The sequence below is a fragment of the Myotis nattereri genome, assembly GCF_964212035.1.
Source record: "Myotis nattereri genome assembly, chromosome: 12".
Lineage (NCBI taxonomy): Eukaryota > Metazoa > Chordata > Mammalia > Chiroptera > Vespertilionidae > Myotis > Myotis nattereri.
Window position 1 is genome coordinate 41,985,905 of NC_138087.1, and position 19,533 is coordinate 42,005,437.

A 19,533-nucleotide genomic window follows, 5' to 3' on the forward strand; every position below is an offset into this window, starting at 1 on the left:
TCTGAGATTCATCAGTCTGTTCCATGTTTCCATGCCTGTGCGTTGAGCTTCTGCCCCTGGTGGTCAGTGCTCATCATAGCTACCACTCAAATGGTCGAACGGCTGCTTAGGCATATATATATATATATATATATATATATATATATATATATATATATATATATATAATTTCTCCATATCATAATCTGCATCATCATCATCAGTATCATTACTATAATAAAAATTATCAATTTGAGCAGTTACTGATATCTATTCACAGTGTCTATTCATAAGAATGCTATATTTGAAATAGACTTTTTAAAAGTCATAGGTTATTTTTATTTACTTATTTTATTATTGTTATTTATTTATTTATTTATTTATTTATCTTATCTCTCTCTTTCTTTCCTTGAGGGGAGAGATTTAATGTTTTTGTTAAAGGCCTTATAACCTCCTTCCTTAAAAAGCAAGGCAAATTTTACTTTGGAATACTATCTTAAGAAAAAAGGTACCTTTATTTTATTCATATTTTCTAGCTCCTTAACCTTAAATTGTTAAAGAAAAGCATTGCTAGGGGGAGAAATTGCTGAAAATGGCCTAGTTTTTAACTAGGCATTTCTAAAATATGGAATACTATTTAGTATGTGAATTTATAATATTTTATGTTTATAACATTTGTTTACATAAAAATAAATATACAAATAAATTATATGTAGCAAAGACAAAATGCAACTTTTGGCTTCATATTTACCTTTATATTTATCTTTTTCTATCATTTACATTAATTCTCACCCCATTTTCACTCTTTTACCTCCCTTTTTCTGCTCTATTCTTCCTTTCCTCTTACTTTTCCCCACCCTCTATTTTTCTCTCTTTTCTTCTCCCTTCTCCATCCATTAGTTCCAAACTTTTGAGTTGCTATATAGTGGTGGACACTATATTTAAGCAAAGGGTATATTAGTGAGTTGTACCATCTCTTAACAAAGTCTCAGTCAAAAACCAAAAACATCAATAAAATAAAATAATTTATAATTTGTGTTGTTGAGTAACGTTGTGAGGGGGTTCATTTCATAACCTACATCATCAATTTCTTATTCTCATTGGATCTTTCCCAATAGCATGTAGGAACATTCTAGCTAGCATAACTATCAGATTCCTGTTCCTCACTGCCCTTTCTCTCTTAAAGCCAATCAAACTCAGGCTTTGGTCATATCACTTCACTAAATCTGTGCTTGCCAAAATTATTATTGACCCCCCCACATTACAAAATCCAATGGTCAATTTTCAGTTCTCCTAGTACTTGACTTACAAGCCTCAGACATATCTCTTTGATACATATCACTTGCCTTCCACAATCTCCTATTTTCCTCCTACTTCACTGATTGTTCATTTTCAGTCTCTGGTTGTTTTTTTCTCCCTGTCCTCTCAACTTTGGAGTCTACTTTTCTATTTTGTTTGTTTGTTTGTTTGTTTGTTTTTTTACATTCATTTTCCTGGAGACCCCACCTAGTCTTTAAATACATCAAAATGCTAATAATTGCAAAATTTATATTTACAGCCAAGACTTTTCTTCTGAACTTTAGATACAAATACCCACTGCTTACTCACCATAAGCTTGGATGTCTAATGGGCATCTTAAATCCAATATGTCAAATTAAACTGATCTTCAACCTAATTTTCCCATTTATGATATTCTCCCTATAGCTTTCCCCTCTCCGTGTCTTGCAACTCTATCTTTCTCATTGCCCAGGCCAAAATCCTTGGGGTTGTCCTTGATTTTTTTCCCTTCCTCTCACATCCCACACCACACCCCACACTGATTTGGAAATGTCTTTGTTACAGCATAGTTTAATATCTCTCTCAGGTAGTTTAGTCTGAGGTGAAAGGTATCCCATTTATATGCAAGGGCCGGATATTGACATTTCCTCAAACACAAAAAGGAACCTCAAAAAGAATTACCCCCCAAAGCCTAAAATACATAACTAATACATTGCCACAAAACCCAAATAAGGTGGATAAGATACTCATAACTAATTGTAGATCTCACTTCTATAAAGTAGTAAGACTCCTGAACCGCAGTGTTATTTTCTTCTACAGTCTGCAAACTCCCATCCCTGAGAATTTTGCTCTGTACTCTCTTGTGAGTGTACAGTAAATGCTAATGGAATGAATGAATTTCTAGTTTCCAAAGTAATAACCTGGTGCTGCAAACATCCCTTGAAGAGTTACAAATGTGAGTCAGAGGGACAGGAAATATCATTTAACTCTTTCAGCCACTTGGCCACTCTGATCTAGAGGCACCATAAACTACTTGCAGTGCTATAGATGGAAAAAGAAAGCCTGGAACAATATCCGCTTTGCTGAACGATTCCAGTGCTTCTGCAATGTGACATTTTGCTGTTGTTTTCCTTTTACTGTTTTTAATTACTGGGTCTATTTGCATGAAACCAGGATCTGGGTTGCCTAGGAGTTCATCTGTTCCCATTGCATATTCCTGTCTCAAATAAGCTTACTTCAATGTAGTTTAGCTTGCTGCCTCCAGCATTTTGACAGGACCTCCCCTTCTTCTTATTCACTGTCCTCCAAGTCACTCTGCAGGAGAGAGTTTATTTTTAAAGTACATAATCAATAGGCGTTGGGAAGCAGCCAAAGCATGAAGGGGTCATATAGTTGGAAATAAACTACTAGGATTGCTGAGAGGAGGGATGGCAAGAGGCCATGCCAAACATTGTCTGAGAAGGGAAAGGCAGCCTGTAGCTCCCATTTCAGGGTTCTGAGTTTCTTTTGCACAGGCTTTTTGTCTTGGAGGGGTTTTTTAGCTTGGTTCTTTCGCATCAATTTGAGTCACAGGAGATACAGAGCAGCATTACAGTTGCTTTTCAGGCCAAATAGCAGTCCATTAAAATCAAGTTTGGCCCTAGCTGGTTTGGCTCAGTGGATAGAGCATCAGCCTGTGAACTGAAGGGTCCCGGATTCCCTTTTGGTCAAGGGCACATGCCCTGGTTGCAGACTTGATCCCCAGTAGGGGGCGTGCAGGAGGCAGCCCATCAGTGATTCTTTCTCCTCATTGATGTTTCTATCTCTCTCTACCTCTCCCTCCCTCTCTAAAATCAATCAAAATACATTTTAAAAAAATCTAGTGTGGCCTGAGGCTCACAATGGAGTCTTCAATAACCTGGTCATAGTGCTGCAGAAATAAATATATATATATATATATATATATATATATATATATATATATATATATAGAGAGAGAGAGAGAGAGAGAGAGAGAGAGAGAGAGAGAGAGAGAGAAAGAAACATCAGTGATGAGAAAGAATCATTGATAAGCTGCCTCATGCATGCCCCACACTGGGATCAAGCCTGCAACCCAGGCATGTGCCCTGACCCGGAATCAAGACGTGACCTCCAGGTTCATAGATAAACGTGCAACCACTGAGCCAGGCCAGCTGGGCCATAGTGCTGCAGTTCAGTTCTCAATTCTGATGATGCCTTTGCTGATCCTTTTGTTGTTGTTGTTAATCCTTATCTGAGGATATTTTTCCATGGATTTTTGGAGAGAGTGGAAGGGAGAGGGAGAGACACACAGAGGGAAGCATCCATGGGAGAGAGACACATAAATTGGTTGCCTCACGCATGTGGCCCAACCAGAGCCTGGGATCGACCCTGCAACCAAGGCACCTACCCTTGACTGGAATTAAACCTAGGACTCTTCAGTGTTCAGGCTGATGCTCTATCCACTGAGCCAAACCAGTAGGCTGCCTTTGCTGACCCTTTTCATTAAGAACAAACCAATTATGATCACAATAACTATTAAAAATGACTATTCATGGCCCCTGACTCAACTGCCAGACAACAGAGTGGATTGAGTAAAGAGGGCATTTAAGGAGAATGTGCAGATGATCATGCACTGACTGAGACCGTCTCTGTTAGAAAGTCAGTCAGAGGAGGGAAGGGGCTATGTCTGCAATACTCCCCACTACATCGTTCGGAAGCCATAGCTCCTTTTTAGTTCTTTACTTGCAGCCACCAGGATGTCTCCTCTAACGGATTTTTAGGTTTCATTTAATGGTCGTTTATGACTAGCCTTCTTGTACCTGAAAAGGTGATCTATGTTCCAGCCCTGTTTTTTCTCTCTCCTGTTATCAGAGGAAATGGATTTGTTGCTCTTCTCTTTGGCTTGGGGCATTTCATGCTGCTGCATTTATTTAATATATGATCCTTCCTAAAGATTTTCTTACATTTTTGTTCATTTAGGTTTTTTTCCTATTTCATTTAATTAACTATATTTAACCATGTCTAGTGGGTTGATTATCATAAATCAGCATAATGTTTAGCGTGAAGTTTTGCTTTAGCATGTTGTAGAATAGACTGTGTAGCAGCCTTTGCTCTGTGTCCTTAGCTGTTTCTGTATTATGCACACTGACCAGACTCTGCTCCAAGGTTTATCTTATCACTTTACAGTGCCTTCCTAGGGAATTCTGCTCTGATTGAAGAAGCTTGGAGGAGGTGGCATTAATTGCAAATAAAAGACCATGGCCTATTGTTGAATATAGAATATCTTCTTAGCCGTGTCTGCCTTCACTGTTGCGAACTCTCAGTGGTGACTTAAAGATCTTTGTGCAGATGCAGTTACAGCCAGTGACAGAAGGCACATGTCCACCCTGAACAAAAGAACACTTATTTTCACACTGCATGGCTGACGTGGAGTGATAACATTTTTGCATATTCTAAAAATTTTTATGCAGATGCTTTTTAAAGGCAAAAAGTGCTTTTACAATAATCTTCTTTGTGAATGGAATTTAGGCTCTTGGCATGTGCTGCCTTTTCAATATGCCTGTTAAGTTCTGAATAGTAAGCTTTGATAGTCGTGTGAGCAGAAACAAAACCGGAGGTTATTTCCTAGGCTCACAGCAACATTGTCATCTTTGATTTTTTTTTTTAACTTATGCTCATCCACCTTAAATAAAAATATAAAATTAATATTTTATAAACAAGTTACTAGACCAAGATTCTAAGGAAATAGTCTGCTGTAATGTTTACCATGCCAAGTCACAGAGCTTTGCTTGTCTCTGGTTGACTACACCTGCAATGAATGAGCAATAGTTAACAAGGAAAAAAATCTGCCAGTTAATATATGTTCCAACATTACTTTATATTAAAAATTTTATAAAATCTTTATATGCCTTTATACAAGTGGAGAAAAGCTGAAAACAAGATACTGTTTCAGTATGGGATGAGAGATAAATAGAAGAAATATTCTTTGTCTTAGGAAGAACTGTAATATCACTTATCTGTCCATTGTCAAGGTAAATCATATATTAGAAAATGTAGGCTGTATCCATATAATACTAACAGAAACTATTGAAATAGGGAATATCAGCCTTTAGGCATTTTTTGAAAGGCTCTTTGACATTGGTTAGCTAGATAGAATGAAATATTATCTGTTTTAATAAGCTAATTTGGTTATAATAACCAAATTGTGCATGTGGATATAGCTTTAGTAAAAATTCAATTTTCATAGAATAAAATAATTGAACAAACCCCAAGTCTAATTATTGCAATGCAGAATTTATTTTGGTTGAAGCTATTTTAAATTGATCTGACAGGCTTATAATTGATGTTTTGCAAATGCTTGAAGGCGATGTAGCAGAAAAATCTTTGTACAACACTGTATAAGGAGCTGTAGATGCGGATTTTTAATATACAGTGCTCATTTGGATGATTTTACTGAAAGTGTTTTTATTAACTTTATTATGAAAATAATATCAGTAAAATACAGTGACTGACAATTGTACCATCAATGAAAGACTCACTATGTTTTTTCTTTCTTCAACAGTACAAATCCAAGTGGAGGAAAATGAAGATGATACCGAGGAAAGTTCAAGTAAGTGGGATTGGGCACACTCGAGATAAGTTTCCTGTGGAAAAGCAGCGAGTTCAGGGCATTCATCCTCTTATCATTTGGGATTATGCTACCACATGTAAGCACGGGAACATGTGTGGCTGACTTTTTTGATGATCTCACAAAAGAGGTCAAGTCCAGCAAGTGGAATCTCCACTCCATATTCCACTCAGGTGGCACACACACACATTCCACCCAGTTTATAGGTTACTCATGATCAAGTAAGTTGGTAGTCTAGAAAACTTGCTTTTTTATTTCTCTACTATTTTCCCTGTTAAAGTCTTTGTCCTGAAAGCTTTTCTCTAAGGCTGACCCTATTACAATGAAACAGATTGGCCATGTTGATTGAACTGAGCAGGTGGTTCAAATAAAATGAATCAGCAAGTTCTTTTGTAATTTACCCAAATTGCTCTGTTGTTTTTACTTTGTGTAGGTTCAGGGCAAGAGCCGGGATTGAAACCCCTTTCCAGACATGCAGCTCTCTCGTGGCTAGAACATGAGAAAAATCATTATGTGAGCAAAAGCTTCAAATGTACCAAAACTGAAAGGAAAAGCTGCATCTTGAGAATAGTTCAATTAGATGATACATCAACACTATGAATTTAATAACCTGAGCTCAAGATGGCCACCAGCGAATGTTCACAATGACATTTGTTTTTATTAATTTGGTGCATTCGTATGAAAACAGCCCAGAATCTCACGCAGATCCTGGATACCATGGCTTGAATACTGTAGGGGTGGGGAAATACTTTTCCCTCTACCCTTCTAAATTTTTACTAGTAGCTGAGACCCCTGTAATATAAGACAGTTTAACAAGAGAAAATAAACACAGACAAGTTTCTTAACACTTATAGCATATATAAGTGATAAGGAAAAACTAAGTAAACTATCTGAAGTGGCTTAGAATTATACGTAAATACTATCTTAATAGGAAAAAGGAAGGGGGATATCGGCCTTTTAAGAGAGAATAAATGATTTTTAGGAAAGATGAATGGGCCCTTTGAAGAATACATGGGAAGTATGATAGTTTGTGACAAAGTTTGCCGAGATAATGGTGTCTGTTTCTAGTCTTCTGTCCTTGGATGTGTCAACCTTCCCTGGGGATGAAACTCCTGGGGAGAGGATTTATGATAATTGAATTCCTGTTGGAGGCTGTGTCCTTAGGCAGATAAGGGAGTTCAGAGAAAGCCTGTTTCTGAATTTGCTGTTTTAAAAGTGTCTACAGCTCAAAGTAATCACCGTAATAAGGTGGCATATTTTGGGGTAGTATATCTTGAAATCCAACAGTCATATTTTGAAGTGGCATATTCTGCTACCCTTTAATACTGAATTGAGACCATTCCAAAAGGTAACATTATATGCAAATGTGCATTTAGTAGGCAACTGCAAACATTAATATTTTTAGAATTTGAATATTTGGAAATTAGTTAAAGTACTAAAGACTGCCTTTTGTTCTTAAGTGGTAAAAGATAAATCTAATGATACACTTTCCATCCATGGTAAACAGTGCAAGTTTAATCGTTTACCTTTAATACAAAATATACTAAAATGTAGAGTATTAAGCGGCTGCTTGAATTCTTGAGTTATTTGTGGGTGAAATTGTTCCTCAATCCCTGTCAAGCTTTGTCCTTTCTATAATCAGAGACTAATGTGCCTAATAAAGGCTTGGTACATTTTCAGAATGGCAGAACATGCAGATAACACATGGCATTTGCCACAATATTTAACCAGTGGAAAGTCACTTTTGGTTTTGATAACAGAGTAGTTTTCAAAACCTAGTTTCCATGCTAACCAAACTTTAGTAACGTAGGCAATGATTTGAAATATAAGTAAAAAAGTTTGGATAACAAATGTTAAAAGATCAAATGCATATGCAAAAATGAACATTTTTAACTATTAAATGAGGAATGTGATGAGGCATGACAATCAGTTCAAAGGCAAATCCAAAGAACAGACACAATTTTAGATCAGGAATATTGAAATGATATGCAAATGAAGACATGACTGTTTTGTGGGTTGTTTTTTATTTCTTTCTTTTTTTGGTGGAGGATGATTATTTCTCAACTAAACAGTTTTTTGTGTGTCTGCATACAATAATTATTTTGCATTACTATCCAGTTATCTATAATTTACTGAATTACAAAGCAGCTCCCCAAAATCAGAATCAGATAACACAGAAGGCTATGTTGCAGACAATTTATAATTTTCCATTGAAGTATAAATTTTTTCCTACCATAGCTTTAAAGTAAAGGGATAGTAATAAGTATGAGTAATATTTGATTTTTATAGTAGTTGATTCTAAATATCAGAAGAAGTTAAGAATATCAAAATTTCACAAAGATGAAAGTGAAGTAGGATTATATGTTACTAGAGGCCTGGTGCATGAAATTCATGCACAGAGGGTGGGTCTCTCAGCCTGAGTTGCACCCTCTCCAATCTGTGAGCCCTCAAGGGAGCCCTCTCCAATACGGGAGCCCTGATGGCTTAGGCCCACTCGCCGTGGTTCTCTGCTCTCTGCAGAGCCTGGCCACTTCATGTCCGCTGCCCGGAGGCTCTCCGTGGCCCAGAGGCCCTCTGCGGCTGGGGCAGGATGCTTGCCTCATTGCCATGGCGAAAAACCAAGTGGCCCGCCCCAGCCGCTCTGCGCCTGCTGCCCAGAGGCCCTCTGCAGCTGGGGCTGAAGGCTTGCCTCATCGCCATAGCGATGAAGCAAGCATTCCACCAGGCCGCTCAACTCTCAGCGGTTGCCCCCCAAGACTGGGGGACTCCAGCGGGGCTCAGGGAACTGGGCACCGCTATTTTGTGGCTACAGGCATCACCATATTTGTGATGGAGTGATGGGTAATTTGAATATTACCCTTTTATTAGATAAGATAAACTGTGAAGGAAGGAACTGAGTTCTCTTTCTACTCTTTACCTGGAAGCTTCCTAAGAAATTATAGACAAATGAGGTATTGTTAACTGATAAAAAAACAAAAACAAAACATCATTTCTTTCAGGTTTACATTGAATTTGTATTTATAAGTTATTCCTCTTCCTTCAGATCAAATGATCAAGCAAATTTATTTAATATCAATTTCATTTGAGAAAGGGATATTTAGGGAAAAGAAGAAAGAAATATTTGGAATCAAGAATGAGGATAATTTAAATTAGGAGAAGTCTCAAGGGCTGTTAATGTCTTCAAAATTACTCTAGTTTATAGCCTTTCCTTGTCATTGCTATGCTTTGTTCTAAGATAGAAGTAGTAGTAAACACATAGTGTTTAATCAGTCAACCCTATGTGTTGGATTGGTAACGTCTAAAGTTGGTTTAAAGGTCATAATGTGATATTAAATTCCAAGTCATCTTGTTACCCAAGTAAATGAAGACTGGAATCCTAAAGATTATTAAAATTTGTAGCTCCACATTCACGTATTTGAGTAGATGAACCACAAAAGAAATGATAATTTAGGTAAATGTTATGTGTATGGCAGGCTATGAAATATATATAGCATAATAAGTACATCTTACCGTGATATGGAGAATTGCTGGATTGTGGTGTCAGATGTGTGACAGTATAATTAAAAAATAAGAATACATTTGGTAGCAGGAAAGAACACTTTCTGCTATTGCTGGTATGTTCAGGTGAAGAGGAAGAGGAGGATGAAGATAAATTACCTCGAAGAGAGAGCATGAGACCTAAGAGGAAACGGACCAGAGATGTTATTAAAGAGGAAGACTTACCACCTGAACCAGAGGATGAAGAAACAAGGAAGGCCAGAGAAAAAGAGAGGAAGAAGAAGTTGAGGAGGGGAGCGTAAGTTAGTTCTGATCTTTAACTGAAATTGTTATTCATTCAAAAGCACCTGTTGCTGAAAGAAGACCATTCCCTTTAGGCACTCTTTGGCTTTAAAATTGGTAATTAAAACTACTTTTAGAAAGACAGGCTTAATTTGATACTGCCATTTTACTCCATTTAGTTAAATTTATTTTAATATTAAAATAGAATTTATAAATCAATGTATATTAAAGAGCTAACAATGGTTCTTATCATTTTAAAGGGTTATTAATTAAAAAAAAAAGACAAATATGGAACAGAGCTGCATGTAGCACTCTAAACCTAAAATATTAACTATCTCTCTCTTTACAGAAAAAAAAGTGTACGGCCTGCTGTTGCAGAGGATTGGGGTGGTCATTTCCTTTTAATGCACTGTTAATTTTTTAGTTCCACCAGGCCAACATTTTGCTGAGTGCTGACTTTGTGTAGAATAATATATTAAATGCTGTTTAGGGAAAATCCAAGAAAATAATTTTCTGGTCTTTGCTTTCCAGAAATTTGTAGATAGCAGACAGGTTGGAAAACTATGTGTGTAAACAAATCTAATCATAGAAATCCTAGGTCCCTTGGAAAGGGTTTAAGAGAATAGCCAACCCACTCTTGCCAATCCCAGGTGGTAGGACCATGGAATCACTACCAGGTGAGGAGATCTCCTCCCAAACACTCCTAGGACTAAATCAGGGGTCCTCACACTTTTTAAACAGGGGGCCAGTTCACTGTCCCTCAGACCGTTGGAGGGCCGGACTATAGTTTTAAAAAAACAAAACTATGAACAAATTCCTATGCACACTGCACATATCTTATTTTGAAGTAAAAAAACAAAATGGAAACAAATACAATATTTGTATTTGCATGTGGCCCACGGGCCATAGTTTGAGGACCGCTGGACTAAATGATGAGGAACTTTCTAAGATGGCCTTTCAAGATGACACGCTCTAGTGTTCAGTGATTAGCTATCACTTTCCTCCTATAAGTAATCACAATGAAAAACAACTGTATGAAAATTATGCCAGGTAGAGAAGCTTAGTATTAATAGAGTGTGGTTCCTTTTAAAATAAAAGAGTAACCTTTATTATATTTTTATTAATATATGTTTTTAAATGTCCCTCCTCTTTTTTTCTCCTCCTCTTCTTCCTTCTCTTTCTTTTCGTTCTCCTTCTTCCCAAACTTCTTCTCTTTCTTCTTTCTTTTATAACCCAGGCACCACCTGCTTTAAATTTTAACTCTGGCATTTAAAAAATGTATTTTTATTGGTTTTTAGAGAGAGAGGAAGGGAGAGTGAAATAGAAAGAGAAACATCAATATGAGAATGGCACATCGATCGGCTGCCTTCTGCACACCACACCCCCTACCAGGGATCGAGTTCACAACTGAGGCATGTGCCCTGACTGAGAATTGAACCAGCAACCTCGTGCTACACGGGACAATGCCCAACCAACAGCCACAGCAGCCAGGACTGGCTGGCATTTTTTGTGTTTTCTTTTAAAATACCTGTATGCTTTGTTCCTTTTAAAAATAAAAGACAACATACTTTACATTCTGTGTCTTAATACTTATTTTTTAGTAATATTTTATATTAGCAAAGCTTATACATCTGACAGTAGTATTTCACCGAGAAAACATCACCAATACATTTGCACGACACAGGTTGTACTCTAGAATTTGCCTCTGCTCTCCACTGATAAGAGGTCCTTTTAAAAAAGTGAGTTGGGTGGGAATTTCTCTGCTTTCTCAGTTTGCTTAAGGCACTCATGCCAGCTGCTCAACCTCTAGGGATTGGACTATAAGAATCAGCCAGGTCTTGGCCCCTGTTGCTTGAGGGAATCTTGTTCCTTTGACAGTGTTCATCCTTAGCTGGTCCTCAGAAACCCACCCCTGCTTCCATACCTCCCCACTCCTCCACAGAGCCAAACTCGGCTAAAATGAACTTCATCTTCATAGGTTTTGCCAGTTATAATGCTGTTGTCAAAATTTGTGCAACTATTTTGAATAGTATCATACATTATTTGGGATGATCGATAGTTCTGATATCTATTTAAAGGTCCACTTTCTATTGTTCATTTTGAAGACTAGTATCATTTAAAAAAGAATGTGTTAGCAAATATATTTTGAGAAAGATTAGTAGGCAAATCAGAGCACATTTATTTAGGTTAGTTAATTCATCGTCTTTTAAAATTTAAATGTTCAAGTGAAACACCTTAGGGAATTTCCCTTGTTGCTGACCAAACATTTGAAACCAACTAAAACCAAGGTTATAATGCTATCTTTGGAGATGGTTAAAAAAACACTGCCCTGTTAGACATTTTGGAATATTTCTAATAAGATTACAGGTTATTCTTGACCCAGTTTTAAGTGAATAAGTAATATGTTCATAGCAGTGAGAAATTCAGCATATTATGCCTCCTTTTTCCTAACATCTGTTGTTTAAAGAAATCAAACTTAAGATAGAAAGCCATGCTTGCATAAATTAGCCCTAAATTTTAGAAGATGAAGCATGTTTGTGCTATATTCTTTTAATATGATTAGCACTTTTTTTGAGTGGTTCCTAGAAAAGCAGTTTCCCTGTAATACTGGTGAAAATATTTTAATAATATGTGAAGGTAGCTCATCCAACAGCCCTACCTTATAGCACAGCATGATTCACCTGCAGCCATCAACCATTAACAACAAAAGCTTAAAAAATGTACCAGTCTGGGATCAATTAATGTAGGAATAAATGTCTTTACATACCATACTGGAAGGCATTGTTATATTTCAGTAAACTTCAAGCACATGGGTTAATAATAACACATCATCCAAAAAAATTCTATATATAAACACATTCAATAAATATTTATCCAGCTCCACTTCTGTGGAAGATAATTTGCTCATGTCTTTGGAATACATGGATATGAACATGCAATTGCCTGCATTCTTCAGAAATTTATAATATAGATAAGGGAGAGGCCACGTAGACACAAAGTATTATGGAACAAGACAGTATAAATGTGCCACAGAAGAAGTACAAAGAGGTTAGAAGTGTTAGAGAAGAGAAAACTATTCTCACAGGGAGAATCAGAAAAGGGGTTATTGAAAATATTTATTATGATTTTTAAAGGAATCATAGAATTTGGATAGGTTACACATATTAAGTATGTACTGGGTTTAAAATATCAGTAAAGTATGTAATTAGTGTTATTAGGTTTCTATTAAGTGGTTTCTAAAAATTGGTATTAAAGAAATAAGGTTTAGTTGCATGGTAAATCTATACTAGCATATTGAATAGATCATTCTTTCATTCTTTGATGATGCTGGATTAAATCAGGTGCTGTTTTGTATGATTCTTAATGGACACTCAGTAATATTAAGCTCTAAAGTACTTAAGTGTAAATATTGTAAATTATTTTGGGAGGGTGGACAAGTTAAAGACTTAAAATATCAAGCAATTGAATTATTAATCTTAAATCCTTTTTGGTTTTCTAATTGGATACATTTTTGATAGTTTCTTGACACACATATATATTTTCTTTTTGATAGTTTCCATAAAGATTTCAGTAAAACAATTATCTATATAGTTTAGGTTTAGTTTCTGTCTACGTGGAAATAATATTTTGAGTAATTTTTACTAAAATGTATTTTTCCTCCCGGGACAAACCAACTCACATATTATTCTAATTTGGCAAATTAAAAAGCAAACTAGCTGTAGATGTACTAAAAATATCCTCAGGTATTTATGTCACCATAAGATTTGTGTGTAGTAAACATCAAGTAATTACGACAGAAATAACCTAATGGCAATCAGAGTTGCATTTTAGTCGAGTGTCCTTTTATAGTTCTCTTGAGTCAGGATAACTATTCTAAGCAAAAATATCTGAATTGGCCAAAAACCTAACTGTCAACAGGAAGTGCTATTTGGGAAGGTTAATATGAAATTTTGTTTTAGCAATCATGATATGATTAAATATGGTTGGTGAGTAAGAGAGGAGATTGCAAAGTCACTTTATAGGGTGACTTATAAAACTATGGGTATGTCCTTGTGTTTCTCAACTGGAAGTTTCAAAAACAGCTTTTGCCATATTCCTACTGTGTTTAGTCATAAAACTTAGTGAGCAGCAAAATATGTTTTTGACTAACTCTGAGTGAGATCCCAATGTCTTTGTGAGGGTCTAGTTAGTAGAAAAAAATTTCAACAGTTAATTAAACCAAGAGCACTTAACAGAGGGACTACTTAATAAATAATAAATAATTGTTAACTAGGTTACTGGAAAAGTGAAAAGAGAGCACTAACATATCATGGTGATAGCAACTTTAGGAAATAGCTACCACCCAAGGGCAAGGCTGGACGATCAATGAAAAGAGATTGAAATTAAAACTGAGAAGCATGGAGAAAGGACCTACAGAGCTATCAATCACTGCAGAGGGGACGTGCTCAAGTGATAAAGCTCATCCTGCTAGTGTTGGAAACATTGGCCCACTAGAGTCCCATGCAGCTGTGGGAGCCCTGAAGCTCCTAGAGGGGAGAAGCATTGATAAGGAGGGAGCATCACCCCAGAGGAGCAAGCAAAACTAAAGGAAAGACCAAGTTCCTTCTTAGTATCACCCTATTGGCAACCTAGTACTGAGCCAGCTGACAAAGCAGAAATGTGCCCTAGAATCCCAGACCCAGCATTGCAATATTAAGTACAAAAAGGTGAGTTTGAAGAAACAATATTACCAAAAAAATTGATCTCTACAATATGGCATTACATTCCTTCATTTAAAATTATGTTGCTCATGTTTTCATTTCATTTTCTTCGAGTTCTGGACCCTATAATATTTTAACAATACAAGGAACACAGAAAAGAAATAGCTCATTTGCTCAGTAAGAAACGAAATTCCCTTGAAGGCTTCTTCAAAGGACTTACTTCCACAAAATATAATTCGAATTGAATTTTATCAATTGAAGTTTTGAGCTTAATTACAAGGTTAAGTGAGCTTTGAGAAACGAATTTTTTATTTTTTCCCATTTCAATTTTTCTCTCTTTCTCTGGAGTCAAAGCTAACTTTAAAAATTTAAGGGCACTTCAAAGACATCTTCATCTCTTATTTACTATCCTTACTGAAAAATAAAGTTTAAAAATGAAATATGGAATTGGCAGGGGCAATGTATAAGGAACAAAGAGGAGAGAAAATAATCTGAATGATAGATCTGTAACTATTCTGAGAGTTTGAGTCTGTGAACTGTTTATATCAGAACAGCTTAGTTTCAGGCCATCAGAATGTAAATGCTATTCTTTAAAGTTATGGGAATTCCAGAAATCCTGAATCTGTGTTCAGGGGCAAGCCCCAATGCTTATGGATATCAGCAGCCACTATGTACAGCCAAGTTGATAAATGACTGAGTTTCTGATCTCATTTTTCTTTAAGTTTGGAAGTCAAGTAAGACATAAATTTATTAAGTTTTTTTCCTTTTAAAGGGACGAAGATGATGAAATTGATGAAGAGGAATTGGAAAGATTGAAGGCAGAGTTAGATGAGCAAAGACAAATGATTGCTAATGTCAAATGCAAGCCTTGGAAAATGGAGAAGAAAATTGAAGTTCTCAAGTAGGATGCCACTTTTCATAATTAGAAATGCTTTATTTGATATTGGTTTCCTAAATCCTTTGTGTATTACCTATATTTAACATATAATGCTATATATTATATGTCACATAAATAATACTTATACATATAATACTCATTGTATGTAATGATCATGGTCATACATACACGTATAATATGTCATATATATGTCATCACTAGAAAGGCTGGGCTAATAACTACAAACTTAAAACTATAAGCAAATTTATTGTTTGGAGTCTTATCATCCCTGTGGTCACCTTTGATCGTTTATTCCTTGAACTAAGAGTTTTCTTAGTTTAATACATTCATTACTATCCCTCTGAAAAAGATACATTTGAATTTTACAAGTTTGTGTAGATTGCACACTCTTATTTCTCTACAGAGTACCAGCCTCAAGTGATATTTTAGGTGATGGCTTTCTTTAAAATACAGGGAGGATGCTAAGCCAACAGCACAGGAAATAAGATTCTAACTTAAGGGTTATGTTAATGACTAGTCCCTGGTTACATGACAGTGACCCGATTTTACTCTTATATTGAGTACTGATGAGGGGCAAATGTACTCAGAGACACACAGATTTATAATCTCCTGATATTATAAGTCAAATGCTTATCCTTTTCTGGAGGATAGAAGTGAATCCCCCCTGCTCTGTTGCCATGGTGGTTGGGGGAGGCAGGGTGTAAAAAAGGGAATGTGTCTGTGATAACAGTCATGTTTGCGTAAATGTTCCTGCTACAGGTTGCATTTTTCACACAACCATTTTAAAAAATAGTGGTGCATTTCCAAAGCTATCCCTCCATAAGCCTATTAAACTTACAATGTTAAATGTTATTTTATATATCTAGTGAAAGTGATAGTATTATTGTCCCTGGTGATGCAAAGAGAACGAAGTCAGGATAACTCACTTCTAGTCTTGGCTCTGAAAAAGCTTGTGTGTTATTTAAGGAAATTGCTTAACCTTCTAGGGCCTCACCTCATATTCAAAATAAGATCGTCTAGATCTACCTTGTGAGGAGGGAACCTAGTCACCGTTTATAATGGTATTGGTTTGTGTTGTGGAGTACGGTTTTCCAAGTTTCAAATAATGGCTTTCCCAGCACACTGTATCACACGATTGTTGCTGGGAACTCCTGCGTGTCCGCATCTACACACCCGCCACGAGAGAAGGCAAAGGCAAGCAGCATTCCTAGTTCCATGGACTTACAAATGCGTGTGCATGTGCGCTTGTGTGTGTTAAAAGTTTTCATTCACTGAAGTGTCAATGATGCTAAATGATAGGTTTAAAAATATCTTTACTTGGCAAAATAGAAGATTGGCAGCCTTATGTTGACTCCCAAATTATATTTTGAAATATTATTGGCCTTGAAATCCCCAAACCTGAGCACCATAGGTGACTGTAAATAGAAAGTCAAGTCACACAACTGGAAAGCGATCGTATCGTGACCTTTCCAAGCCTGGTATGCAACTGTGTAAGAATGCCAAAGAGCATCTCTTCCCTTCCCACCTGTTGGAGCGCTAGAAATCCAGCCCCCGCATCCCCTGGCCTGTTTCTCCCGGGTGCGGCAGTGGAGCATACATGGGCTTCAGACTTAAGCTTGAATTTCAGATCTTCCACCTAATAGCTGTGCAGTTTTAAATGAATTATGTAGTTCTTATGAAATTGCATGAATTTTGAGGATTATGGGAATCATTAAGTGAGATAATTCATGTAACACACTTAGCTTAGTGCCAGAACAGAGCATGTACTCGTAGCTGAGAAATACCCTAACCCTAACCCTCCTGTCCGCAGCTGGCACTGTAATCACTGAGCCACACCAGCAGGGCGGTAGAAGTCACTTTAAAAAAAATATTTATTTGGATAACAAAAATGTTTATTTATTTATTTTTTTTAAAAAATATATTTTTTATTAATTTCAGAGAGGAAGGGGGAAGGAGATAGAGACAGAAACATCAATGATGAGAGAGAATTATTGATTGGCTGCCTCCTGCAGGTCCCACACTGGGGATCCAGCCCGCAAAGCAGGCATGTGCCCTTGGCCAGAATTGAACCTGGGACCCTTCAGTCCACAGGCCAACTCTCTATCCACTGAGCCAAACGGGCTAGGGCCAAAAATGTTTATTTAGACATGATACTGACTGCTTTAATTTTTGACCCAGTATTTCTGGAAGCTGCCCATTGGCTGACTAGGCCTGGTGATTTATTAATGAAACACACAGTGAGGCCAAGAAAGTTACTTTTAGGATTTCATTTCCATTCAAACGGGTGCTGGAAACTGTCAGCTAGTCATTCATATAACATTCTTCCTTACTTGACCCCCCTGCATCTTCCCATTCTTATTTTTTTAAATTTATCCTCTCTGAGCTTTGATTTCTTTATATGAAAGAATAATACCTACCTTGAAGGGTAGTTACAAGTGATAAATGAAATTATGACAGTTAATGAATAATAGCTAACATTTATAAAATGATTAGTATGTACCAGGCACCATTCTCAGTGCTTTAGGTCTATTAACTGAATTAATCCTTTCTATAACTCTGAGAAGTACTACTACTGTTATCTCAACTTATGGGTCAGGAAAACTCAAGGATGCCAAGGTTAAGAAACTTGTCCAAGGTTACAGCATAAAGGCTTGATACCTAGTAGGCACTTGTCAAACAGTAGATAAATTGGATGCCCATGTTACATTTTGATCTACAAAATTCAAATACACTGATTGCCATCCTTATGGGTTTAACTCAGATGTTAGATGACTAGATCTGTCCTGCCTATAAGAGATGGCCACACTAACCAGGTAGCAGCCACCACAGGTGAAACGCAACACCTGGGTGGAAAATAACAGCTCTACTTATTACTCATCCTGAAACCTAAAACTTTTCACTGTATCAGAACATTCTAGGTTGTAGATTAAAAGCCCTCATGACTAAACCTTTTATAAGTAACCACTTTATTTTGTTTTAGTAGAATAGAATAGGATTTGGATTGAAAATTTAAGAGACATGGACTCTGATCTAAGCTCTACCTCTAATTTCACCTCTATGAGCCTGGGCTTATTTATTTATAGAATGAAGGGGTTGGACTGTGGCCTAAGGTTTTCAAACAGCTGTCCTCAGAGTTCAAGTGGTTTGGTGAAATCCCTTCAACCCAAGGGAGGCAGAGGTAGGAGGGCTGCTCGGTCTTGATGCCAACTTCAAGCAGAGGAGACCTACGGTTTCTCTCTTCGACACAATGTACTTCCATATAAAGCATTCATTTAAAATAAAAATGCTTCTGTGCTTAGTCACATAAAAAACAGTTTTTTAAAAAAGCAACACTTAGCTAGATATTTAAAGAAGCTTATTTGGGGGAGGGAGCAGTTCTCACACTTTATGAGTCTACATGTTAGGGTACATTCCAAGTATACTATTGCATGGGACTGGCAGTTGCGTAGAAGCCATTTTATTTTACTTTTTTAATCCTCACCCCTAGGACACCTTGTCTATTGCTTTTCAGAGTGAAAGGGAAGAAGAAGGAGGGCGGGGAGGAGAGGAAGAGAAAAACATCGACCTGAGAGAGACACATTGATCGGTTGCCTCCCTCAAGCGCCTAACCCTAACCCTAACCTTACCAAAAATTCTCCTCCTTTATTTATGTCATGATTTACTTAATCTTTCTTATCTGTATGGCACCATTTTCCCATAGTTACATGGAGATGTCCTATTCTTCACCTTAATTTGGCAGCCTTTTCAGGTGGCCCACAGGCCTCATCCCTTTTGAAGAGTTGTTAAGGAATTTATGATGCTTGCACCAACCTCAAAATCTCAAGCACACAGCCTCCTTAAATCAGCTTGACATTCTGCCCAGATAGTTGGTATAATGATACTGGGAAAATTGATCTAAAAATGCTAATATTGAAAGATACTTCCCAAGAATCTTGGCAATCAATCGTATTCACTACTTTCTACAAACATCTATTCATCCAGAATTCAAATACCTTCAAATTAAAACAAACAGGGGTTTTTCAACAGTATACTGTAAGATAAAATAATTATAATTAAGAAAATATTAGACATAGGAAAGTTCTAAAATTTTTTTCCGGATAGATAAAGTGTGGTTACTATTATCTTAATTTCATTTCATTGTACTTTATTTCCTAGAGTCTTATCATTCAATGTGTTATATATGGTAACACACACTGCATCAGTTTTGTTTTGTTTTTCAGCTTGCTAGGGTACTGTACCCTCCAATTTTTGATAGCAATTTACCTTGCACT

At 36.7% G+C, this 19,533-nt stretch overlaps 1 protein-coding gene across 1 annotated transcript in view; it reads left to right on the forward strand.

The window, feature by feature from the left end:
• The window catches only part of TMC1 (transmembrane channel like 1), a 314,024-nt gene that overhangs the window by 216,219 nt on the left and 78,272 nt on the right, over positions 1–19,533 (forward strand). The window contains exons 11-13 of the mRNA XM_081103893.1: positions 5,819–5,866; positions 9,509–9,680; positions 15,137–15,265. Of these exons, the coding sequence (XP_080960019.1) occupies positions 5,819–5,866; positions 9,509–9,680; positions 15,137–15,265 (349 nt within the window). The remainder of the gene's footprint in view (positions 1–5,818; positions 5,867–9,508; positions 9,681–15,136; positions 15,266–19,533) is intronic.